We start from the raw sequence: 25,998 nt of genomic DNA on the forward strand, positions 1-25,998 counted from the left end.
TGCAGAAATTATTGAATTCATGTGCAACACTGCTCAGTAAAGAGTTTTGTTTTATTTTAACTCAAGTCGTCAGTCCTCAATATTGCATTCTAAAGCCCTATTCTGACTGGATTAGTTTAACATGGAGAAGTGGGGTAAAGTACTTACCAGAGCTTCTCAGGAATGTTAGTCCCATCCCAATGTGCCATCTCAGTAATCAGACAATGTCAGTAAAAATCACGGCAACTTTTACCTTCTATAAAAAGGTCCGGAAAAATAACCTAAGGTAATACTAATCCTGTGCGAATATACCAGCTGTAAATATATGTAAATATTCCGTCATGTCCTGTTTAAAAGTAGTTTCCCGCGGTTTTTCAAGTATTGAGGCACTTGAAAAAGCATTCAGTTGCGTTCTAGACGTTCAGACGTTCTGCGTTCATATAAAATAAGTTCTCCATATACACCTTCTCCAGGTTCTGTACAGGCAGAAATGGGACGAGACCAAGGATAGGTACTTGCTCCCTCCTGACGCCCCTGAGCTGGTTCTTGCTGTGAAGAATGCAGCAAATTACAGCAAGGTAGATCTCTGATTCTTATCTTAGTATTAGATAAGCGCTAAAGTAAAATTTATACTGACATTACTGGCTGATTCACCCTCTACAATGATTTAATATCCCTATCAGAAATTGTACACTGAGGCATGGGATGAGGATAAGACCATGTACTATCCATACAGCGACAGCCCAGAGCTCCGCAGGGTGGCCAAGGCCCAAAAAGACCTCAGTGATGTAAGTCAAATTGTGAAATTTCAAAAATCAACTATCATTAAACTGTCATATGGAAAAACAAAAGCTTTTTGTCTCTAAACTAAATATTTTATTTTACCTAAAAAAATTATTACAAATGCTGCATACCTTGTCTCAAAAATCCGTTGTGCTCCACCTTCACAGATTGTCTACAAGAAGGGTCATGATGAGCGCAAGGCAAAGTACACGTCTCTGGCTGATTCCCCGGAGATGGAACTGGCAAAGAAAAACTTTGCCAATCGTAGTGATGTAAGACTTCCCTGGTTTTTGTGCCTTCTGAATCAATTCCTGAATCAAATCGAGTCGTACCACAAATGGTCTTTTTAGTTTCCATCTATCAATCTATCAAAGTTCCATCTATCAAAGTTATTTAAGTTTTGTTTAGCCCAAAGCAATACATTTTATTTGTAGTTATATTGCAGTTTTATATTATATTGTATTTTACGAAGTGAAGCAGAAATTGTGTATAATGTAAATGTTTCTGTCCCTGCAACAATAGATTGTGCATGTAAGCCATAGGCTCGCCAAAGGTGAGAAATAATATAAAACCCTTCAATTCTTCACAGCTTAAATATCGTGAGGATTACAACAAGAACGTCAAGGGCAAATGGTGTGAAACCCCTTACTTTGATGTCGCTATTGCTAGGATGGTTATGGACAACATCAGCGACGTAAGTGCCATAAACTCAGCGTTTTTCAAAAACAGATGTTCTGATGGAATAGTTCAAATAAATATATTTATCAAAGTGAAACATGCACATTATTAATATAAAACATTCTTAATATTCAGATCAAATGTTACAAATTTTTAACTGAGTGTCACACTTTGATTTCTTTCCAGAAAAAATATACGGCTGAATTTGAAGATATGAAAGACCAAATTTATTTCATGCAAACAGACACACCAACATATGCTTCCAATAAAAAGGCTCGCGAAGCTGCAAGTTCGGTAAGTTTTGAGAATTTATTTACACTCTTTTTTTTCTTTTTCTTTTTTATTTCTTCACACATATAGTGGAGTCTGATACCATATGAAAACAAAGAAATGTAATGATGTGCACAAGCAATATTTAAAATGATGCACTATCTATAAATGAGAGAATATAGCATTTTGACTAGTAGTAGTGTTTTTTACTTTTTATCTCTGTATTTTCAGACTAGCTTTAGAACATTCCAGTATTCGTGCATTGCCTCCTGATTAAAAATAAAAGTGAGAGTACATATCAATGGACATACTTTTTTAGATCTCTTCTCATTGTATGGAAACAACCTTCCCGTGATGACTCTTTAAACAGATCATGAGTCAATCCAGAGATTCACATGACTGATGTTCTGGTTATCTCTTTTGATCCCTGCTTACTAATTTATCATTGCTGTATCACAAGTGAGGACATGAAAGAACAAACAGGATTAGATCCTGTGTATTTTTAAACACGGAGTTTGCAAAAGTATGGAATTTGATTTGAGTAATTTCCAGCTCTGGATAAGTATGGAAAAAATAAAAAATATTTGTGTTTCCAGACAATTTCCCCTATTCAGTTTTCTAAAATATTAAATGAATAATTTCTAAAAATAAATGTATCATACAAGCAGAGTGATTTCATGGCAAAATCTTTGATTGTTAGTGATTGTTTAGTGACAGTAAAACCCGAATGAATGAATTCAAGGTGCACATTTTCATTATGCAAACCGTTTGTCTTTCTTTACCATAAGTAAGTTTCTTTTGGACTTCACTAAACGAATGTGCGACAGATAAACCAGCAACAAATAAAGGAGCAAATAATCTTTTAATTCAGACTGTACTTTTCTGTTTGGAGATGGTGCAACATCAAACCACATTTACAATATCAAACTGATGTGTCAGAGGTGAATGTATGCAGGTTATAAAGGTTTCTTATTATGTAAGTGCATATCACTTTGAGAAAACCAATGAAAAATAACCTGATAAAATATTTACAGATGATTGTACTATATACTAAATATAATGCATATTATTTTACATTTGGTCTGAAAATCTACTGAAAGGTTTGTAAATTTGAGTCTGGAAAAGTAAGGAATTTTGAATTTGTAAATGTGTAGGAACCTTGTGTAAAACAAACCGGGGATGAGTTTTTTCTTCCTGGATTTCTTGTGAACGTTTTGTGTTGTCTTTAAAATCATTTTCTGAGTCCTTTAAACACTTGAAGAACCCATGACTCACATCAGTTTCAGAATCATTTGTCATTTAATATATGCATTTTTTTCCACCTTCACAGGTCAAATATAAGAAGGACTATGAGAAGACAAAAGCCGTGTGCGATTACAACGTTCTCCCTGCTACAGAGAACCCCCTTCTCAGACAGCTGAGATACGCAGGCACCATCTTGAGTGATGTATGTTAATCCAGATCTTCTTAATCATTATACTGTAGTGGTCTGCTTTGTCAGGACATTTTTATGGTCTAAGAGGACTTTACTAAGGTTCCTCATACTAAATATTACCACAAGACAGCTGAAATAAATTATTTAGTGAAATACAAATATTTTCAAAACCAAAGTGATTTCTCCCCCTGTCTTTTTTTTGTTGATGCTTGGTGTCATAGTGTTAATAATGAGTTAATGATGGCATGGATTATATCTTTACAATTCAGTTAGTGTAAACATGCAGTTGATTAAAAAACAATCACCTGATTTTAGACCTGATAACTGGATGGAATTTTATCTGTGTTGCCACTGTTTGGAACATACGTTGTATGATCTGAGTATTTTGAAGCATTTTCCTCTCATCATGTTTATCTCAAATTGTTGGCTAATTTCTGACATTCCTTTCTTTTGTCTTTTCTAGAAAGTATATAAAGCTAGTTATGAGAAATCAAGGGGATCCAGCATCAATTACTGCGACACTCCCAAATTCAAGATGGATAGTGTATTGAAGAAGTTCAGTGATGTAAGTGATCATTTTCATAATTTGCAACAAACATTTAATATTTCCTCGCATCTCAAGTTTGTATCGTTCTCTTTCCTCAGGCACGTTATAAAGAGAAGTATGAAAATCAGGTGAAGGGTCATTATGTTGGTAGTTTTGAAGATATATTTTCAGTTCACTGCCGGAAAATGGAAGAAATGAAGAATGATGTAAGTTTCCATAATGTGGAAATGCATATATTTTCATCTTCTTGATCACAAAAAATATATTTGTGTATCCACATTTGCTTTCTTTCTCATTTAAAAGCAAAACTACAAAGCTGATTATGAGGACATAAAGACAAGATGTTTCTTCCCTCAAACTGTTACACCAGAATACGAAGTCAATAAGAAGCTTGATCAATGTAAAGATGTAAGTACATAAACTCCCTTTAATGAGTTGAATACAGAACCTGACTTTAGGTGATGTTTTTTTTTTGCGTGTTTCTCTTTTCAGAAAGTTTATCGTCAACATCCAGACAAGGTGAAGTTCACACAGGTGACAGACTCACCTGTTCAATTGCAAGCTGCCATCAACGCCCACCAGTTGAGTGATGTACGTAAAACGATTTCATTATTATGACTGAATAAAACCAAAAAATCTGTGAAAAGTTTACCAGGTGATTTATGGACTTTGTTGAATCGTAATGTTGTCCTAGAAAAAAAACCTCATTCATCACTAGAGCACAGTTGTCAATTGCTGTTGACAATAGAGTCAGTCCATAGACATATTATTAGAACTGTTGTTTGTGCTACAACCCCAAATCAGAAAAAGTTGGGACACTGTACAAATTGTGAATAAAAACAGAATACAATGATGTAGAAGTTTCAAATTTCAATATTTTATTCAAAATACAACATAGATGACATATCAAATGTTTAAACTGAGAAAATGTATAATTTTAAGGGAAAAATAAGTTGATTTTAAGTTTCATGGCATCAACACATCTCAAAAAAGTTGGGACAAGGCCATGTTTACCACTGTGTGGCATCCCCTCTTCTTTTTATAACAGTCTGCAAACGTCTGGGGACTGAGGAGACAAGTTGCTTAAGTTTAGGAATAGGAATGTTGTCCCATTCTTGTCTAATACAGGCTTCTAGTTGCTCAACTGTCTTAGGTCTTCTTTGTCGCATCTTCCTCTTTATGATGCACCAAATGTTTCTATGGGTGAAAGATCTGGACTGCAGGCTGGCCATTTCAGTACCCGGATCCTTCTTCTACGCAGCCATGATATTGTAATTGATGCAGTATGTGGTCTGGCATTGTCATGTTGGAAAATGCAACTTCCCTGTCTTCCCTTCCTTGCAACTTCCCTGTCTTCCCTTCCTTGCGGTCTTCCCTGAAAGAGGCGACGTCTGGAGGGGAGCATATGTTGTTCTAAAACTTGGATATACCTTTCAGCATTGATGGTGCCTTTCCAGATGTGTAAGCTGCCCATGCCATACGCACTCATGCAACCCCATACCATCAGAGATGCAGGCTTCTGAACTGAGCGCTGATAACAACTTGGGTTGTCCTTGTCCTCTTTAGTCTGGATGACATGGCGTCCCAGTTTTCCAAAAAGAACTTCAAATTTTGATTCATCTGACCACAGAACAGTTTTCCACTTTGCCACAGTCCATTTTTAATGAGCCTTGGCCCAGAGAAAACGCCTGTGCTTCTAGATCCTGTTTAGATATGGCTTCTTTTTTGACCTATAGAGTTTTAGCTGGCAACGGCGAATGGCACGGTGGATTGTGTTCACCGACAATGTTTTCTGGGAGTATTCCTGAGCCCATGTTGTGATTTCCATTACAGTAGCATTCCTGTATGTGATGCAGTGCCGTCTAAGGGCCCGAAGATCACGGGCATCCAGTATGGTTTTCTGGCCTTGACCCTTACGCACAGAGATTGTTCCAGATTCTCTGAATCTTTGGATGATATTATGCACTGTAGATGATGATAACTTCAAACTCTTTGCAATTTTTCTCTGAGAAACTCCTTTCTGATATTGCTCCACTATTTTTTGCCGCAGCATTGGGGGAATTGGTGATCCTCTGCCCATCTTGACTTCTGAGAGACACTGCCACTCTGAGAGGCTCTTTTTATACCCAATCATGTTGCCAATTGACCCTAATAAGTTGCAAATTGGTCCTCCAGCTGTTCCTTATATGTACATTTAAATTTTCCGGCCTCTTATTGCTACCTGTCCCAACTTTTTTGGAATGTGTAGCTCTCATGAAATCCAAAATAATCCAATATTTGGCATGACATTTCAGTCTCACTTTCAACATTTGATATGTTATCTATATTCTATTGTGAATAAAATATAAGTTTATGAGATTTGTAAATTATTCCATTCCTTTTTTACTCACAATTTGTACAGTGTTCCAACTTTTTCTGATTTGGGGTTGTATTTCGAGTGAAAGTCGCAGGCAGTCAAAGCCTAACAAACAACTAAAACCAATCCCTTTGAGACCGAGGAGCCATGTAGTGGTGTTTATCAAGCTCATCCTGCTCCGATGAACACCACAGCCATAGAGCACTATGGAAACATTGTAGTTACTAGGGAAATATGTACCAAAATAATAATAATAATATAAGAATCGGCTATAGATTAATATTATTATCTTATTATTATTATTATTATTATTATTATTATTATTCTATATCTGTTCTGTACTAGATATAGAATATTATCATTAACACTTTTCTCTTTTTTTCTTTTCTACAGCTCAACTACAAGCAAAAGTATGAGAAGGAGAAGTTTAAGTGTACCCTTCCTCCTGATTACCCTTTCTTCATTCAATCTAGAGTTAATGCGTATAACCTTAGTGATGTAAGTTCATTCAGTCTGCCTTTTAATTGATGAATTGCTGTTCCTAAGTTTATAGCATTAGATTGAACTGAAACCTGACCATAATACACTATTTTGTATTCACTGGAATGGTTTTCTATTTCGTGTTCACAGACATGTTACAAGTTTGAATGGGAAAAAACAAAAGCAAAGAAATTTGAGGTGAAAGGAGATACAATTTCAATCCTTGCAGCCCGTGCTCACACTAACATCGCTAGTGATGTAAGTAAATGGTATATTTGGGTTGTTTTCCTGACAGATTTCAGGCCATTGTGACACTGGTATGGTCTTTAATGTTAGGTGAAATACAAGAAGGAATATGAGAAGAACAGAGGACATATGGTCGGGGCTCTCAGCATCAACGATGACCCCAAGATCATGCACTCAGTACATGTTGCTAAGATCCAAAGTGAGGTACGGTTCAATTAGCACATTACTGATAACTTATGTACACAATCCTAAAGCTTTTTTATGTACTAACAGTCCATTTTTGATCCTTTGAAATACAGCGTGAGTACAAGAAAGACTATGAGAAGATGAAGACCAAGTACCATGCTCCACTGGACATGATGCTTGTGACTCTTGCTAAGAAATCTCAGGCCATTGCCAGCATGACTGGCTATAAGAAGATCTCAAACCGTTACCTCCTCCCTTATGACAGCATATCACTGGACACGGCAAAGAAGGCAAATGTTATTCAGAGTAATGTAAGGATCCCTGCAGCTCTTACACACTTACACACAAGTTTAGTGTTGACAAGTGCAGTTTTCATTTCTTTCCTTAAAGATTTCCTGTTAAAACATAAAGTTGCTGTGGGACTTCGAAAGGCTTGTCTTTAAAAAAAAAAGAAAAGAATAAAAAATAGCCAATAGCCAAACATCACTGCTGTTAACCATGCAAACCATGCTTTTCTTGTCAGAAGTCTTACATTACATTTACATTTATGCATTTAGCAATCCCCCGTGAGGCGATGTTGTTGTTCTAAAATATTTGAGTATACAACATTTTAGAGTGTTGAGTTATCAATATATTTTTATGTTGATCTTGAAAGAGAAAGACATTGAATTTTACAATTTTAACTTGATGAGGTCTTTAATGTACAGACTGTTTCTATTTCGAAGCCACTTGGAGTCATTTTTATAATCTAAATAAGATATTTTTTTTCCATTTTAGTTATGTTTTTGATCATTAACTAGAAAAAGTCTATATAGTAAAAGTTGATCAACCATGCCCTTCATTTTTTGTGATACTTATGATACTTTGTGAAACTTGTGATATTTATTTTTCTCGTCATTTGTAACCACAGAATGAATACAAGTCAGACTACGATAACTATGTCAAAGGAACGCCTTGGGTCCCTTACGGCTCCTTGGAAGTTGAGAAGTGCAAAAAATCTGGGCAGATCTTAAGTGAGGTATGGCACTTCAGAAAGAGGCAAAGTTTTCTTAATCTATATTGGATTTATGTTGTCATCAATCAAGTAATATTTACATATTTCTCTTGCTTAGAAAAACTACAGGCAGAATCCAGACACTGTACCTTTTACTTCTATAGATGACCACCCCCTCCAGCTGCAGGCTAAAGCCAACCAAATAATAAGAAGTGATGTAAGGGAAAACAACCAACCAAACTTGGTTAAATGTTATTCTGAATAATGCCAAACCAGAACATTTATGTGAAATTGTGAATATTTTCCTCACTATAGCTGCACTATAAGAAAGGTCTAGATAAAGTCCTTCAGAAATACTCCCTGCCTCCTGATGTCCCACAGTTCATTCAGGCCAGGTGTAATGCCTACAACATAAGCGATGTAAGTGAAAATGCCCTAATGTGTTTTATGATATTTGGCATGTTCTTTTTTTGCTGTTCTGTTCATCTATTGTGTATCTGCTTTTTCAGAAATGCTATAAGCTTGAATGGCTGAAGACTATTGCAAAGGGGTATGATCTGAAGTCTGACGCCATACCTGTAAAAGCTGCGAAGGCAGCCAGACATGCTGCTAGTGATGTAAGTGATGTGCCCCTTTCATAGAGGAGAGTGATGGATGGAAGAGTGCCGTGTGGAACCGAATAATGTTAAATACACTGTTTATTTATGATGATGCCTTTCAGGTTCAGTATAAGAAGCAGTATATGAAGGACAGAGGCCACCATGTTGGCTTCCGCAGCCTCCAGGACGACCCCTTGCTGGTGCATTACATGGAGGTGGCTAAGATACAGAGTGAGAGGAACTACAAAAAGGATTACCACAAATCCAAGCTGAAGTACCACACCCCAGTGGACATGTTAAGTGTTGTGCAGGCCAAACATGCCTCTAAGGTTCAGACATATGCAGGATACAAGCAGAATTTCCATCATTACACCCTGCTGCCTGATGCCATGAACCTGGCGTTAGCTCGCTCCATGAACGTCAGCTCCAGTGATGTAAGAAAAAATCTATCATCTTAATATACAGTACATGTTGGCTCAGCTCTGTGTGAAACTCTCTCATCTAGATTTACAGAAAATAATAGCATATACTTATAGCAATACTTTTTATTTAACACTTATTTTACAAACCCTATACCATTAAGTTTAAAAGTTTGGGGTCAGTAAGATTTTCTGAAAGAGACTTTTTTAACAATAAATTAATCAAAAGTGACAGTAAAAGCATTTATAATGTTACAAAGTAGTTCTGTATCACAAGAAAGCAGATCTTTTGAACATTCTATTCATCAAAGAATCCTGAAAAAACATCACATTTTCCACAAAAATATTAGGCAGGTCAACTAATGTTTCTTGAGCAGCAAATCAGCATATTAGAATGATTTCTGAAGGATCATGTGACACTGAAGACCGGAGTAATGATGCTGAAAATTCAGCTTTTCCATTACAGGAATAAATTAAATATTAAAATAGAAAACAGGTATTGTATAATATTTACATAATTTTTTTGATAATTGTTTTGTTTTGGTGAACATAAGAGACGTCTTTCAAAAAATATTACCGTCCCCTAATTCATAATTGTACATATTAAAAATCAATAAATGCTTTTAACAATTACGATCTTATAATCAAATGTTGAAGAAACTCACTATGCTTTTGATTATTTTTTAAAATCTAGATCAGAGAATAATGATAATAAAGATGTGAGAAAATAGACATGGTAAAGTTTATAGTTCTGTGAATGTTTTTACTGAAATGTGCCGTTTAATTCCAATTCAGGTCCAGTATAAACAGGATCACGAGAACTACGTAAAGGGCACTGGCTGGATCCCCATCGGTTCACTGGATGTTGAAAGAGCAAAGACTGCTGGTGCAGCTCTCAATGAGAAGAAGTACAGGCAGCACCCAGACACTTTCAAGTTCACCAGCGTTCTGGACACCCCAGTCATGGAACAAGCCAAACTGAACGCACAGCAGCTAAGCGACGTGAGGGACAAATGCATTCTGTTGTTTTGTCGTTTGAGTCCTTAATGAGTATCCATAATGGAGGTTAAATGCATTTCTTTCTAAATCATGTCATATTGTTTTCATATTGTTTTCTTTGTACAGAGACTGTACAAGGCCAGTGGTGAGAAGTTCAAGCACACTTACCATCTCCCTGCTGATGCACCAGAGCTCTTGCAAGCCAAGTACAACGCTGTCAATGTCAGCAAGGTAAGACGAGTGCTGTATATCTTATACTGTATACAACATTGAGATGGTTATCAAAATCTAGTTCTGCTGAGAGCTTGTGTTTTCTTTTGCTTTCGCAGACATACTATACCTATGCACACAAGCAGGATCTACTGAAAGGACATCAAGTGAAGCATGATGCCATTTCTATCGTTGCTGCGAAATCCTCCAGGGATATTGCCAGTGATGTAAGCAAGCATATATTTAATTTAATTAATATTGAATATTAATATTAATCAATTAATATTGAATTTGTTTGAGTGTATTTTTGACTTACTGTATATACAACTGTGTTGTGTTGTTTTTTCATAGTACAAGTATAAGCTTGCATATCAGAAGGCAAGAGGCCACCATGTTGGCTTCCGTAGCCTCCAGGACGACCCCTTGCTGGTGCATTACATGGAGGTGGCTAAGATACAGAGTGAGAGGAACTACAAAAAGGATTACCACAAATCCAAGCTGAAGTACCACACCCCCGTAGACATGTTGAGTGTTGTGCAGGCCAAACATGCCTCCAAGGTTCAGACAAATGCAGGATACAAGCAGCACCATCACAACTATATCCTCCTTCCAGATGCCATGCACATTGGACTGGCTCGCAACATGATGGAGATCCAGAGTGATGTAAGAACAATTGAAAAAGGATATGTGGTACTTTTATTGTAAACCTGGAATGATTACTGATGTTTTGACAAAATAATTAACAGATCCCTTTTTATCTCTTCAGAATTTGTACAAATCAGATTTCAACAACATCTTCAAAGGAGCAGGCTGGGTTCCCATAGGTTCTATAGATGTTGAGAGGGCTAAGACTGCCAACAAAGCCCTTGATGAGAAGTCGTACAGAATTCACCCCAGTGCATTGAAATTTTCCAGTCTAACAGACCAGATGAACATGGTTTTGGCCATGAGCAACACAAAACTACAAAATAAAGTAAGAGTACTTCAATAATCTATTCTGAATGATAACCACAATGATGCTATAGAACTGACTCACAAGTTCTTGTTTTATTTTTATTGCATTTTAGACGGCCTATAAAGCCTCTGGAGAGAAATTCATGCACACCTACAATCTACCACCTGATGCCCCAGAGTTCCTCCAGGCCAAATATAATGCCCAGACTATGAGTGAGGTAAATGAAGTGAACTGCAAATGACAAAATGTTTGTATGTTCTGTGTATGTACAAAGTGTTTACTTGTAATGGAAAAATACAATCTAAATTGAATAAAAGAGAAACGCTTTTCTGTAGGGTTCTTCTATGTGTTAATATTAGATATTATGAAATAAAAATGAAAAATAATTTTTACAGCATTTATTAATCTTGGCTTATTTTATGTCTTACTGCATTACCTAATGTTAACATATACACCTCTTAATGTTAAATTGTGTATGTAGAAATTAAATGCTATAAAAGTTCATTGATAGTTTAACTTAATTATTGCATTAACACTTTTTCAACATATGCAGTCTTTACCACTGAAGTGTTTTAAAGTTTTTTCTTTTAAATGTATTTTCATGTCATATTTTTTTTTATAATTGTTTTTTATATATATACTATGACCTGATCAGTTAATTACATTTAATGTATTAAAGTAAACTTTTTTTTATTTTTTATTTGTTTGTTTGTTTGTTTTGAAAGACTAATATAATGTACATATTAACAAAAAATCTTATTTTTATAGTCAAACTACAAGGCTCGGTGGCTTGCGGACATTGCCAAAGGCTATGACATGAAATCTGATGCTATTTCCATTCTTGCTGCTAAACATGGAAGGCACATTGCCAGCAATGTAAGTGCAAAGTGCTTCTTGCATTAAAATGTTTGAAAGGCCTGTTCAGCAGGTCCGAAAAATCTAAACCAAAAAATTATATAAATGGATATACTGGATTGATTAGAATGTATTGTTCTTTGATCATAGTATCAGTACAAAAAAGCATTTGAGAAGGCAAGAGGCCACCATGTTGGCTTCCGCAGCCTCCAGGACGACCCCTTGCTGGTGCATTACATGGAGGTGGCTAAGATACAGAGTGAGAGGAACTACAAAAAGGATTACCACAAATCCAAGCTGAAGTACCACACCCCAGTGGACATGTTAAGTGTTGTGCAGGCCAAAAATGCCTCAAAGGTTCAGACATATGCAGGATACAAGCAGCATTTCCATAATTACACCCTGCTGCCTGATGCCATGAACCTGGCGTTAGCTCGCTCCATGAACATCAGCTCCAGTGATGTAAGTCCATAATTTTTAAAACCCATGCATCCCACCTGGAGGGGGTAGATCATAACTTGTGTGATCTTTATTACGATTGAATTGGATTAACAAAAGATTGAACATTTTGTTTGTTGTCTCCCAGGTTGAGTACAAGAGTGAGTACAACTGCACAGTAAAGGGTATGGGATGGGTGCCCATTGGTTCATTGGGAGTAGAGCTTGCAAAGATTGGAGGAAAAATCCTGAGTGACCACAAGTACCGCACTCACCCCTCCAACTACAAGTTCCAAAAACTTATGGACTCTATGGATCTCACATTGGCTACCGCCAACAATAAGATCATGGACAAGGCAAGCCTAGATCCTGTTTATTTTCATTGGTTTGACTGGTGAAAGATTAATGGTCAATCCATGAACATTTAAATGCTTTTGTTTGCAGAAATCCTACCATGCTGCCTGGGAACAGGACAAGCTTAAGGTTCATGTGATGCCTGACAGTCCTGAAATTGTTTTGGCCAAGGCCAATTCATTGAACATGAGCCAGGTATGATTCACAAGACTGACTTGCATTTATTCAAAATATTCTCATTAATAATCAAAGCAAAAAACACTAGTGCAGTATATTTCATTGCCTTTTCTATGTATTTTCAGAAACTCTACAAAGCTGGCCTTGAGGAAATGTATAAAAAGGGCTATGATCTCAAACCAGATGCTATTTCGATTGTGGCTGCCAAAGCCGGCAGAAATATTGTTAGCAATGTAAGTATCCCATCAGCCATTTTCCTCTTGCTCTTATACTTGCTCTTATACTGTATGTTTGCAAAAATCCTTGATGTGTTGGAATCTATTCTGATCAATCAATGTTTCTGCCATTACAGTACAAGTATAAGCTGGCATATGAGAAAGCAAGAGGCCACCATGTTGGCTTCCGTAGCCTCCAGGACGACCCCTTGCTGGTGCATTACATGGAGGTGGCTAAGATACAGAGTGAGAGGAACTACAAAAAGGATTACCACAAATCCAAGCTGAAGTACCACACCCCCGTGGACATGTTAAGTGTTGTGCAGGCCAAACATGCCTCTAAGGTTCAGACATATGCAGGATACAAGCAGCATTTCCATAATTACACCCTACTGCCTGATGCCATGAACCTGGCGTTAGCTCGCTCCATGAACATCAGCTCCAGTGATGTGAGTCATCTTCTTAAACTTTACGTGTCCTTTTTTTTAAGCAAAGCTTCCACTTCTGTCACTATAAATTGTCTAAATGAAACTTGTATTTTTCAGGTTGAGTACAAGAGTGAGTACAACTGCACAATAAAGGGTATGGGATGGGTGCCCATTGGTTCATTGGGAGTAGAGACTGCAAAGATTGGAGGAAAGATCTTGAGTGACCACAAGTACCGCACTCACCCCTCCAACTACAAGTTCCAAAAACTTATGGACTCTATGGACCTCGCATTGGCTACTGCCAACAATAAAATCATGGACAAGGTTGGTTACACTTTTGTAATTAACTCTTATGGTAATTATAAATTGTGAGATTTATCTGCATGTAATTTTTAATGGATTATGTGGCTGGTCCCATTAATAAATAATATTTTAAATGCATTTTATTGCAGCAAGCTTACACAGATGCTTGGAACAAGGACAAGATAAAGATCCATGTCATGCCTGACATTCCGGAAATCGTTCTTGCAAAAGCTAATGCCATCAACATGAGTGAGGTAGGTATCTTTAAATTGTTTACAAGAAGTTCAAATTGAGTTAAATACATTTTCAACAGAATATTTCCAGACACTTTGTCTGCTTTTGCTGGAACTAACTAATATATAATCTAATTAATATGCCATTTTGCTACTTTGTTTGGCAACAGCCTAAAGTTTGGATAATGATGTATATTTCTTTGTGGAAGATTTGTTTATTCCTATAATTATTGACAATAAATGTTACCCTTTGAGCATTGGTGTCTTCTATCATGGTGATTTTGTAGCCATTTTGTAAAAGAAATGAGGTAAGTCATGCCTAAGAATTACGTTTTGACTACAGAAAGCCTACAAAGCAGGACTGGAAGCCCTGAAGAAGAAAGGTTATGACCTCAAGGCAGATGCTGTATCAGTGATTGCGGCTAGGACCTCCACAAACATTGCCAGTGATGTGAGTTTCTCAAATAGATAATCAAATGTTTCTGTTACTAGCTTTATCCAAGTATTACCAGTTCTGACCTCTACAAATACTTTTCATTACAGTACAAGTACAAAAAGGAGTACAATAAAGCAAGAGGCCATCACATTGGCTTCCGTAGCATCCAGGACGACCCCTTGCTGGTGCACTACATGCAGGTGGCTAAGATTCAGAGTGATAAACTGTACAAGAAGGATTACCACAAGTCTAAACTGAAGTACCACACCCCCGTGGACATGTTGAGCGTTGTTCATGCTAAGCAGGCTACGGCTGCTCAGACCTTTGCTGGATACAGGCATATCGTTGCACATAATAAAGTTCTGCCTGATGCCATGAACCTGGTACTAGCCCGCAACATGCAGACGATCGCAAGTGATGTGAGTCGGGATCTTTGCATTTTCTTATGTTTTAATGTTTTTGATAAAATGTTATTCTTTTTCAATTAGATTTTACATGGTGGATATGACAGCATTCTTTCCCATTCTGCAGAACATCTACAAATCTGAGTATAACAATTACATCAAAGGAGTTGGATGGATTCCCATTGGATCTCTGGATGTGGAGAAAGCAAAAATTGCTAGCCGGATAGGCAGCGAGAAACAGTACCGCACACCTGCCAGTAACCACAAGTTCACTAAAGATATGTTTTCCATGGATCTGGTCCTAGCTGCAACCAACAATGACATCAACAACAAGGTGAAAATTGAAACCATTTGATTTGACACTGCGCTTTGCTTTTGATTATCTTGACTATTATGTTTAGTCAACTGACTTTCTTTTTAGTGACACATAATTAATAATAGCCAGTATAAATTAATAATTTAAAATTGACCCATTTATTCTTTCTACAGCAAAAGTATATTTCAGCCTGGGAACAGGACAAAACCAAAGTTCACATTATGCCAGATTCGATGGAAGTGGCTCTTGCTCGTCAAAATAAAGTTAATTACAGTGAGGTTAGTGATGCCATCAGATTCTTAATTGTTGACTGATTGCAAGTAGTAATTGTCAAAGTATAATAGTAAAAAATAATTTCTTATTTTCCTTTAGAAACTTTACAGACTTGCCAATGAACAAGCAAAGAAAAAAGGTTACGATCTACGCGCTGACGCTATCGCAATTCAAGCTGCTAAAGCATCATGTGCCATTGCTAGTAATGTAAGTTTTCCTTATTGGACCCATCATATGATTACTGTGTACTTATCAGAAAGTAATAGATGTTTTGATGGACTTTTCACAGTACAAGTACAAGACTGGTTATCGAAAGCAAGTTGGTCATCACATCGGAGCCCTAAGCGTCCAGGATGATCCTTTGCTAATGCTGGCTTTGAATTCAGCTAGAATTGCTAGTGATGCTCTCTACAAGAAGGACTTCAACAAGTCCAAGACCAAGTTCAACCTCCCAGTGGACATGATAGCTTTTGAGTTGGCCAAGAAGAACCAGATCCAAGTCAATGATGCCAACTACAGAACCTACCTGCACAACTGGACCTGCCTGCCAGACTCCAATGATGTTGTCCAGGCCAGACAATGTTATGAGATCCAGAGTGATGTATGTCTGAATTTACTGCAATTTTATACATATATAAATAAGGTTGAAGGGTCATTCTTATGAGGCTTGTATAGGCACTCTTTTCACACATGTCTGCTCTTAGGCGGTGTACAAAGCTGATCTGAAGTGGCTAAAAGGTCTCGGATGGGTCCCCATTGGTTCGATTGATGTTGAGAAGGTGAAAAAGGCTGGAGAAATCCTTAGTGAACAGAAGTACCGTCAGCACCCAAGCAACTTCAAGTTCACTTGCACAACTGAAGATATGCCACTGGTCTTGGCTAAAGCCAATAATGACATCATGAACAAGGTACTGTAGCTGTACATTTGATATCTAGACACATATGGGACAGGTCTAAAATATTGTTTTTGACATTAATTTTGGTGTTTAATTCTCTCTCCATTCTGGCAGTCAAAATATGTTGAAGCTTGGAACAGTGATAAAACGAAGATTCACATCATGCCAGATGCAATGGACGTGGTTCTTGCAAAGCAAAACAAAGTAATCTATAGTGAGGTCAGTATTTAATATTTAAATCTAAATGCTCAGTTGTATATCAAAGTATTTCCAGTTGTAAAACTGAAACAAATATTATAAATATTGAGTATGAGACATAAACAGATTAAGAGCAATGAACATTGATTTTATGTGAAGACAACAAAAGATACATTATATTCTGCTGCTCCCACAAGTTTGTTCAAATCTTTTGTGTGATTTGCTCTTCAGAAACAATATAAACTTGCCCATGAACTGGCCAAGAAGAAGGGTTATGATATGCGCAGTGATGCCATATCTATCATCGCTGCCAGAGCCTCCAGAGACATTGCTAGTGACGTAAGTACAACAAACTGATACAGCAATATATGACACATTGAGGATATAATTTGCTACACTGAGAATATTTTCTTTCCTTGCAGTACAAGTACAAGACTGGTTACCGTAAGCAAGTTGGTCATCACATCGGAGCCCTAAGCGTCCAGGATGATCCTTTGCTAATGCTGGCTTTGAATTCAGCTAGAATTGCTAGTGATGCTCTCTACAAGAAGGACTTCAACAAGTCCAAGACCAAGTTCAACCTCCCAGTGGACATGATAGCTTTTGAGTTGGCCAAGAAGAACCAGATCCAAGTCAATGATGCCAACTACAGAACCTACCTGCACAACTGGACCTGCCTACCAGACTCCAATGACGTCGTCCAGGCCAGACAATGTTATGAGATCCAGAGTGATGTATGTGATATCCATCTTCTGTTGAGCAAAATGCATTTATCCATTCCTGGATCTTCATGGAATTGACTTTCCATTTTGTTTTTTAGTTTGTAGCCAGTATGCAAGAGTGTTATTAAAATAGAAAAAGGGATTGCTTGAGTCCCTAGAGATAAGAGATAAAGAGATAAAGCTACCAAGATACCAATGAATAAGATGTAGAGTCACTAACAGGTATTCTTTCAACATATGCTCTTAGGCTGTTTACAAGGCTGATCTAAAATGGCTTAAAGGTCTCGGATGGGTCCCCATTGGTTCTCTTGATGTTGAGAAAGCGAAAAAGGCTGCAGAAATCCTGAGTGAAAATAAGTATCGTCAGCACCCAAGCAACTTCAAATTCACCATGTCAACTCAAGACATGCCGATTGTCTTGGCTAAAGCCAACAATGATGTTATGAACAAGGTAACTGCTGATAAGATATTGCATATGCATGTGTAATTTTCTCATTTATTTAATTTGTTAAGTGTGTAGACAGTTGATGTGTGGATGTGAAGTATTTTTTCTTATTTTTTAATTTCATGCTCCTATTTGATAGCAACAATATGTTGACGCCTGGAATAAAGACAAGACAAAGGTCCATGTTATGCCAGATGCTATGGACATAGTACTAGCAAAACAAAACAAGACCAACTACAGTCTGGTAAGTATGAACAACATTAGCCCCTTAATGGTGTATAATGGATGTTCTTGATTAATAATTTATATATTATTTTCTACTTTGTGAATTTTTAAAATAAAATAATTGTTTATTTGAATGTTTTCTAAGAATTCATACAAGCTTGCAAACGAGGAAGCTAAAAAGAAGGGCTATGACCTGCGAGGTGATGCCATCGCCATCAAAGCAGCCAAGGCTTCCAGGGACATCATCAGTGATGTGAGTATTTTGATTTGCATTAAAAAGTCAACAAAACATTTCATATCATAAAATTAACTCATGTCATAAACCACTCTTTTTTTTAAACAGTACAAGTACAAGACTGGTTATCGTAAGCAAGTTGGTCATCACATTGGAGCCCTAAGCGTCCAGGATGATCCTTTGCTCGTGCTGGCTTTGAATTCAGCTAGAATTGCTAGTGATGCTCTCTACAAGAAGGACTTCAACAAGTCCAAGACCAAGTTCCACCTCCCAGTGGACCTGTTGTCTCTTGAGCTGGCCAAGAAATGTCAGATCCAGGTCAATGATTTCAACTACAGAACCCATCTGCACAACTGGACCTGCCTGCCAGACTCCAATGACGTTGTCCAGGCCAGGAAAGTCTATGATCTTCAGAGTGATGTAAGCTGCTACACAGATATGCTATATATAGGATTTTAAAAAGCGAGATCTCGATTTTTCAAAAACATCCAGTTTATACAGGCATATAATTTCTGTACATAATGACAATGTTTTTGTTATGTTTGTTTTCAGGCGGTGTACAAAGCTGATCTTAAATGGCTTCAAGGACTCGGATGGGTTCCCATTGGTTCGATTGATGTTGAGAAGGTTAAAAAGGCTGGAGAAATCCTAAGTGAACAGAAGTACCGTCAGCACCCAAGCAACTTCAAGTTCACTGGCACAACTGAAGACATGCCACTGGTCTTGGCCAAAAACAATGCAGGCATCATGAACAAGGTAGCCTGATTTGATCAGTAACATAATTGTCTTCTCTTTTCCATTGTAATGTGTATAGATACTTTGCATATATGATTCTTTTTCTTTTTCTTTACACTATAGAAAAGCTATGTGGAAGCTTGGGAAAAGGATAAGACCAAGATCCACGTCATGCCAGATACAATGGAGATATTGCTTGCCAAACAGAACAAAATTAACTACAGTGTGGTGAGTCATTCGGTTCAAGTCATTGAACTGATGATGAGAAGTTATAATTTTTTTGCCCAAATGTACTTTATTACTTTCTTAATAATTTTGTGGGCATTAACTATTGTTTTTATTTCCAGAAACAATATACGCTTGCAAATGAGGAGGCCAAAAAGAAAGGCTATGACATGCGTGGTGATGCCATTTCTATTAAAGCAGCTAAAGCCTCTCGGGATATAATCAGTGATGTGAGTGTTCTTGTCCTTTCTTTATTCACAGTCATTCGTAGTTCATGGTCCAGAATGTTCTCCTAGTCTTTTATTCACTCTTATTGCCTTTTAATCATTTAATTGTAGTACAAGTACAAGACTGGTTATCGTAAGCAAGTTGGTCATCACATCGGAGCCCTAAGCGTCCAGGATGATCCTTTGCTTGTGCTGGCTTTGAATTCAGCTAGAATTGCTAGTGATGCTCTCTACAAGAAGGACTTCAACAAGTCCAAGACCAAGTTCAACCTCCCAGTGGACATGATAGCTTTTGAGTTGGCCAAGAAGAACCAGATCCAAGTCAATGATGCCAACTACAGAACCTACCTGCACAACTGGACCTGCCTGCCAGACTCCAATGACGTCGTCCAGGCCAGACAATGTTATGAGATCCAGAGTGATGTATGTCTATTTAAAGTCCTCTTGACTTTTGTTATTTTTTGCTACAATCATGTCAAATTATTCATATATATATATATATATATATATTTATTTATTATTATTATTATTATTATTATTATTATTTTTATTTTATAATTTTTTTTGTCTGTGCAATTAGGCAGTGTACAGGGCTGATCTGAAATGGCTTCAAGGATTAGGATGGGTTCCCATTGGTTCAGTTGACGTTGAGAAAGTGAAAAAGGCTGGGGAAATCCTGAATGAAAGGAAGTACCGTCAGCACCCAAGCAACTTTAAGTTCACCGTTACTACAGAAGACATGCCACTAGTTTTAGCTAAAAATAATGCTACTATTGCAAATAAGGTAAATCTTGTCAGTAGGTTTCTGAACACAAGAACTCTTACAAATAGCTTAAAGTTTTAAATGTCTGACATAATTGTATTCAACTCTTCTAGAAACTTTACACTGAAGCCTGGGACAAGGATAAAACGAAAATCCACATTATGCCTGACTGTATGGATGTTCTGTTGGCAAAGCAGAACAATATAAATTACAGTGAGGTATGTACAGTATATGTTTGAAATATTCACATTTTCATTTTTTTCTGATAACTCTAAATCTGTAAAATATTTTCCCAATTTTAGAAAAGGTATAAACTTGCCAATGAAGAATCTAAGAAGAAGGGCTACGATTTGCGCGGTGATGCTATTGCTATCAAAGCAGCTAAGGCATCCAGGAATATCATCAGTGACGTGAGTGACTTTTTTTAAACATAGTTTGTGCCAAACGCACACATTATTATTCACAATTACTTTCTAAAACCTTTTTATTTATTATTTTTAGTACAAGTACAAGGCTGGTTACCGTAAGCAAGTTGGTCATCACATTGGAGCCCTAAGCGTCCAGGATGATCCTCTGATCATGCTTGCCTTGAACTCAGCTAGGATTGCTAGTGATGCTCTCTACAAGAAGGACTTCAACAAGTCCAAGACCAAGTTCAACCTCCCAGCGGACCTGCTGTCTCTTGAGCTGGCTAAGAAATGTCAGACCCAAGTCAATGATTTCAACTACAGAACCTACCTGCACAACTGGACCTGCCTGCCAGACTCCAATGACGTCGTCCAGGCCAGAAAAGTCTATGATCTCCGTAGCGATGTACGTTTGTCAAGCTAAAATGGCATTCTATTATTTCTACAGATACTTTTTAATCAAATATGAACTGTATAGTTTTGCAAAGTAACATTTCCTCTTCACCTCAGGCTGTGTACAAAGCAGACATGGAGTTTATGACTGGTCTAGGATGGGTCCCCATTGGCTCGCTTGATGTCCTGAAAGCAAAGAAAGCAGCTGAGATCCTCAACGAGCGACTCTACAGACAGAAACCACAAACATTCAAGTATACACAAGACATGCAGTCCATGCCTTTGGTGCTTGCAAAGGCAAATGCTCAAACTATGGATCAGGTTAGTAGAATAAATGTAATATGATTGAAATCCAACTGAACTATGTCAACACAATTCTCTGGAGAACAATTTAGTAACAATATCAATTACTACATAAGGTTTAGTATACATTAATTTGCATATATGACTCTTTTATGTTATTTTTGATCCATTGCAAGATGTTCTTATTGTCCTTAATTACAGCTGACACAGTATTGAAATTGTTTCTGACAACATATTCTTTTCATTCTAGCGTCAGTACCATGCAGCATGGGAGGCTGACAAGATAAAGATCCATATCCCTCCTGATACCCCAGAGATTGTGCTCTCAAAGGCTAATGCAGTTACCAATAGTAGGGTAGGTATCACTTTTGAATGATTGTTTTTTCTTCATTATATTTTCTGTTTTAGTTTAAGTTGTTAAACTAAGCCCCTCAAATTCATGCATTCTGTTTGATTTCCAAATTAGTCCAATTCAGCATTTCACTTCAGAAAAACATAAAATACAAAATAAAATTCTGCTTACAGAAACTATACAGACAAGCGGTTGAGGACATTTTCAGGAAAGGCTATGACATCAAAACCGATGCTGTCGCCATCAAAGCTGCTAAAAAATCCAGAGAAATTATTAGTGATGTGAGTATATACTGTCTAGAAAGTCACACTGATATTACAAGCTGATTAATACATTTTCTCTCTTATTGCCCTGTCATGTAAATATAAATAGGAGACATCTTTAATGCTGCAGTCATCCTTCTCTTGCAGTACAAGTACAAGGCTGGTTACCGTAAACAAGTTGGTCATCACATTGGAGCCCTCAGCGTCCAGGATGATCCTTTGATTATGCTTGCCTTGAACTCAGCAAAGATTGCTAGTGATGCTCTCTACAAGAAGGACTTCAACAAGTCCAAGACCAAGTTCCACCTCCCAGTAGACCTGCTGTCTCTTGAGCTGGCCAAGAAATGTCAGATCCAAGTCAATGATGCCAACTACAGAACCTACCTGCACAACTGGACCTGCCTGCCAGACTCCAATGACGTCGTCCAGGCCAGGAAAGTCTATGATCTTCAGAGCGATGTGAGTTTCTGTAAAATTTTTATTTGTAATCGTAATCAATTGATCTACACTACCAGCATTGTCTGCTTTCTTACTATTTCTCATGTATTTTCTGCCATCAGGCTGTGTATAAGGCTGATATGGAATGGATCAGAGGTACAGGATGGGTACCCATTGGCTCAGTTGATGTAGAGAAGGCTAAAAAGGCTGGTGAGATTCTGAATGAAAGGAAGTACCGACAGCATCCAAGCACCTTAAAGTATACTAGCAAGACAGATTCCGTACCTTTTGCTCTTGCCCAAGCCAATGCCAAGATCATGGACAAGGTATTTTTTTCCTAGAAGATTTCACTAATATGTGTAAAGGTTAAAAAAATTAAATCACTGTTTGAAATCACTGTTGCAGGTTGGGGTTGTGTAGTGCATAGGTGCATAAATGCATGTGTCTATCTTTTGGTCTTCATTATTATTCATTGCAGAGTGCATATGTTGATGCCTGGAATAAGGAGAAAATCCATATCCATGTCATGCCAGACACCCCTGAGATCGTGCTTGGAAAACAGAACAAACTCAACACAAGCATCGTAAGTATAGAAGCACTGTTTCATAGTGACTAATAAATCAGAAATAAATGCACAATAGTTAATGTTTCAAATCCTGTTAAATCAGTATGTGTTGATTCCCCATGTTCTTGCAGAAATATTACCGTCAAGACTATGAGAACAGCCTTCAGAAGGGCTACTTCCTGCCTAAGGATGCCATCGCAGTGAAATCTGCCAAGGCTTCCAGAGACATCATTAGTGATGCAAGTATCATTGTGGATCTTATCTAACACATTAAACACACTCTGTTAAATGATAGTGCTCAATCTCTTTTTTGCATTAAAACCTTGCAGTACAAGTACAAAACCGGATACAGGAAGCAGCAAGGACACCACATTGGCGCCCTCAGCATCCATGATGATCCCTTAATCATGCTAGCCTTGAACTCAGGCAAGATTTCTAGTGATCTTCTGTACAAGAAAGATTTCAACAAATCAAAGACCAAGTACAACCTCCCAGCGGACCTGCTGTCTCTTGAGCTGGCTAAGAAATGTCAGATCCAAGTCAATGATGCCAACTACAGAACCTACCTGCACAACTGGACCTGCCTGCCAGACTCCAATGATGTCGTCCAGGCCAGGAAGGTCTATGATCTGCGCAGTGATGTACGTATATGATTAGTTTTACACACTGTGCTGTTTACATTGGTTTGTTATATTACTAAATTAACATTTTTATTGTAAACTTTCAAACTAGGCTGTATACAAAGCTGACCTTGAGTGGATCCGTGGGTGTGGCTGGTTGACGCAAGGATCTATTGATGTCATCAAAGCCAAGAATGCTCAGACGATCCTCAACGAGAGACTGTATCGCCAGCCTCCCAGTACTGTCAAGTTCACCAGTGCTGTGGACTTGCCGGTCATCGTCTTAGCCAAGCAAAATGCTGACATCCTCAGTGATGTAAGATTATTGCCTTTCCTTTAGTACTTCACTCAGATTTTTATGTTCATATTACAGTTGAAGACTGCTTAAAAATTATGAAACATAAAAATGTATAGCACAAACACTGGGTAAAATTATATTTATTTTAATTTCAATTACACAGAATTATTAACATTTAAACATTTAAATATAGGAAGAATATGGTTGTAGTAGTAATGATAGTAATTACGATTTTGTGTACAGTTGATTAGAAATGTAAAATCTTTCTAAATTAGTGTAATAGACTTGTGAATTGAATTGTCTTTTTTGTTTTTGCGTCAATGTGTTACAAATAAAGCCCTTAACCTTTTTTTGATTTTTTGATTTGAATTATTTTGTTCACAGAGGAAATACAGAGAAGCATGGGACAAAGATAAGACATCTGTCCACATCATGCCAAATACACCTGCCATCGAGTTGTCCAGAGCCAATGCCATTGCTGTCAGCAATGTAAGCAAACTCACATGCAGAATTGCTGAGTATTGCTAAAATTAACTTTATTTTATGAGCTTATTATGCTATTAAACTATTGGGTAACACTTTCCACTTTTTGTCCTGTTGCAGAAAAGTTATACCAAAGACTGGGATGCTGCAAAGGCAAAGGGATACCTGATAAAAGAGGATGCCATTTCTGTGATCAAGGCTAAAGCCTCCAGAGACATAGCCAGTGACGTAAGAAAACGCAAATTCATGTTTTTTCTGTCTGTTTTCTAAACTTTGTAGTTTTTTCTCTCTCTTATATTGCAAAAGGTTTTGATTAGTTATCTTTAATTTTGGCTTTGAAATGTTCCCCTCAGTTATTTAAGAGTAATGTAAATATGAATACTTCAAATCTTTCAAATGCAGTACAAGTACAAGGCTGGTTACCGTAAGCAAGTTGGTCATCACATTGGAGCCCGCAGCATCCAGGATGATCCTCTGATCATGTTGGCCTTGAACTCAGCTAGGATTGCTAGTGATGCTCTCTACAAGAAGGACTTTAACAAGTCCAAGACCAAGTTCAACCTCCCAGCGGACCTGCTGTCTCTTGAGCTGGCTAAGAAATGTCAGACCCAAGTCAATGATTTCAACTACAGAACCTACCTGCACAACTGGACCTGCCTGCCAGACTCCAATGACGTCGTCCAGGCCAGGAAAGTCTATGATCTGCGTAGTGATGTAAGTTGAGCTTTGACTGAACAGTTAAAATGGTTCCATTGAAAAAAATCTTGGAAATAGTGTGATATTTTCTTTCACTTGATTGTTTTTGTTGTTTAGGCTGTGTACAAGGCTGACATGGAGTGGCTCAGGGGATGTGGATGGATTCCCCATGAGTCTGTTGAAGTTATCAAAGTGAGGAATGCCCAAAAGATTCTGGCTGACGTAAGTCTTTTGGCACTATATACTGTAGCTATTTCTACCAATGAGTTTATGCAAGACAGAGGTGTGATTGTTTTTTTTCTGATTCACAGAGAGGCTACCGTGTGAAGCTGGACGATCAGAAATATACAACACCCATTGAAAGAATTGATTTTGTGTGCTCCAAAAACGCAGCTGAAGTGCTCAATGAGGTAAGCATTACGACATAATTTGCAATCATCCATTCATACAAAGGAAAACAACAATGATAAACAATGATAAAATTGTAATTACGTTTAAATTAAAATTTAATTTTACATTTTCATTTAATGAAAAGAGGAATTAAATCAATTCAATTCATCAAACAATGTACTCTGATTATGCAAGCAGTTTCCATACATGTTAAATTTTTTAACTTTCAGTTTCAAAGCCATATCATTAAAATGTTTCTTAATATTGGCACAGGGTGATATTGGCCAGCAGCCATTTCACCCTGTAGCCCAAGACTGGTTGCCCACTGAAGCTAAGCAGGGTTGAGCCTGGTCAGTACATGGATGGGAGACCTCCTGGGAAAACTAGGTTGCTGCTGGAAGAGGTGTTAGTGAGCCCAGCAGGAGGTGCTCACCCTGTGGTCTGTGTGGGTCCTAACACCCTAGTATAGTGACGGGGACACTATACTGTCAAAGAGCACAGTCCATCGGATGAGACGTTAAACCGAGGTCCTGACTCTCTGTGGTCATTAAA

The 25,998-nt window shown here is 37.5% G+C and overlaps 1 protein-coding gene across 50 annotated transcripts in view; it reads left to right on the forward strand.

The window, feature by feature from the left end:
• The window catches only part of neb (nebulin), a 61,800-nt gene that overhangs the window by 6,969 nt on the left and 28,833 nt on the right, over positions 1-25,998 (forward strand). For all 50 annotated transcript variants that reach the window (XM_079881085.1, XM_079881108.1, XM_079881110.1 and 47 more), the window contains 69 exons: positions 453-557; positions 663-767; positions 930-1,034; positions 1,352-1,456; positions 1,627-1,734; positions 3,041-3,157; positions 3,609-3,710; positions 3,791-3,898; positions 3,996-4,100; positions 4,185-4,283; positions 6,442-6,546; positions 6,679-6,786; positions 6,865-6,978; positions 7,074-7,271; positions 7,871-7,978; positions 8,073-8,171; positions 8,270-8,374; positions 8,464-8,571; positions 8,676-8,987; positions 9,768-9,974; positions 10,098-10,202; positions 10,301-10,408; positions 10,533-10,844; positions 10,948-11,154; positions 11,249-11,353; positions 11,905-12,012; positions 12,142-12,453; positions 12,578-12,784; positions 12,873-12,977; positions 13,085-13,192; positions 13,312-13,623; positions 13,720-13,926; positions 14,055-14,159; positions 14,482-14,589; positions 14,682-14,993; positions 15,106-15,312; positions 15,468-15,572; positions 15,667-15,774; positions 15,857-16,168; positions 16,272-16,475; positions 16,578-16,682; positions 16,893-17,000; positions 17,084-17,395; positions 17,631-17,834; positions 17,968-18,072; positions 18,199-18,306; positions 18,397-18,708; positions 18,841-19,044; positions 19,147-19,251; positions 19,371-19,478; positions 19,587-19,898; positions 20,056-20,259; positions 20,352-20,456; positions 20,541-20,648; positions 20,740-21,051; positions 21,156-21,359; positions 21,592-21,696; positions 21,867-21,974; positions 22,104-22,415; positions 22,517-22,720; positions 22,873-22,977; positions 23,091-23,198; positions 23,289-23,600; positions 23,692-23,895; positions 24,262-24,366; positions 24,481-24,588; positions 24,763-25,074; positions 25,174-25,278; positions 25,368-25,466. In XM_079881085.1, coding sequence (XP_079737211.1) covers positions 453-557; positions 663-767; positions 930-1,034; positions 1,352-1,456; positions 1,627-1,734; positions 3,041-3,157; positions 3,609-3,710; positions 3,791-3,898; positions 3,996-4,100; positions 4,185-4,283; positions 6,442-6,546; positions 6,679-6,786; positions 6,865-6,978; positions 7,074-7,271; positions 7,871-7,978; positions 8,073-8,171; positions 8,270-8,374; positions 8,464-8,571; positions 8,676-8,987; positions 9,768-9,974; positions 10,098-10,202; positions 10,301-10,408; positions 10,533-10,844; positions 10,948-11,154; positions 11,249-11,353; positions 11,905-12,012; positions 12,142-12,453; positions 12,578-12,784; positions 12,873-12,977; positions 13,085-13,192; positions 13,312-13,623; positions 13,720-13,926; positions 14,055-14,159; positions 14,482-14,589; positions 14,682-14,993; positions 15,106-15,312; positions 15,468-15,572; positions 15,667-15,774; positions 15,857-16,168; positions 16,272-16,475; positions 16,578-16,682; positions 16,893-17,000; positions 17,084-17,395; positions 17,631-17,834; positions 17,968-18,072; positions 18,199-18,306; positions 18,397-18,708; positions 18,841-19,044; positions 19,147-19,251; positions 19,371-19,478; positions 19,587-19,898; positions 20,056-20,259; positions 20,352-20,456; positions 20,541-20,648; positions 20,740-21,051; positions 21,156-21,359; positions 21,592-21,696; positions 21,867-21,974; positions 22,104-22,415; positions 22,517-22,720; positions 22,873-22,977; positions 23,091-23,198; positions 23,289-23,600; positions 23,692-23,895; positions 24,262-24,366; positions 24,481-24,588; positions 24,763-25,074; positions 25,174-25,278; positions 25,368-25,466 — 11,283 coding nt within the window. The remainder of the gene's footprint in view (positions 1-452; positions 558-662; positions 768-929; positions 1,035-1,351; positions 1,457-1,626; positions 1,735-3,040; positions 3,158-3,608; positions 3,711-3,790; positions 3,899-3,995; positions 4,101-4,184; positions 4,284-6,441; positions 6,547-6,678; positions 6,787-6,864; positions 6,979-7,073; positions 7,272-7,870; positions 7,979-8,072; positions 8,172-8,269; positions 8,375-8,463; positions 8,572-8,675; positions 8,988-9,767; positions 9,975-10,097; positions 10,203-10,300; positions 10,409-10,532; positions 10,845-10,947; positions 11,155-11,248; positions 11,354-11,904; positions 12,013-12,141; positions 12,454-12,577; positions 12,785-12,872; positions 12,978-13,084; positions 13,193-13,311; positions 13,624-13,719; positions 13,927-14,054; positions 14,160-14,481; positions 14,590-14,681; positions 14,994-15,105; positions 15,313-15,467; positions 15,573-15,666; positions 15,775-15,856; positions 16,169-16,271; positions 16,476-16,577; positions 16,683-16,892; positions 17,001-17,083; positions 17,396-17,630; positions 17,835-17,967; positions 18,073-18,198; positions 18,307-18,396; positions 18,709-18,840; positions 19,045-19,146; positions 19,252-19,370; positions 19,479-19,586; positions 19,899-20,055; positions 20,260-20,351; positions 20,457-20,540; positions 20,649-20,739; positions 21,052-21,155; positions 21,360-21,591; positions 21,697-21,866; positions 21,975-22,103; positions 22,416-22,516; positions 22,721-22,872; positions 22,978-23,090; positions 23,199-23,288; positions 23,601-23,691; positions 23,896-24,261; positions 24,367-24,480; positions 24,589-24,762; positions 25,075-25,173; positions 25,279-25,367; positions 25,467-25,998) is intronic.

This window comes from Squalius cephalus, assembly GCF_949319135.1.
Source record: "Squalius cephalus genome assembly, chromosome: 9".
NCBI classification, from domain to species: domain Eukaryota; kingdom Metazoa; phylum Chordata; class Actinopteri; order Cypriniformes; family Leuciscidae; genus Squalius; species Squalius cephalus.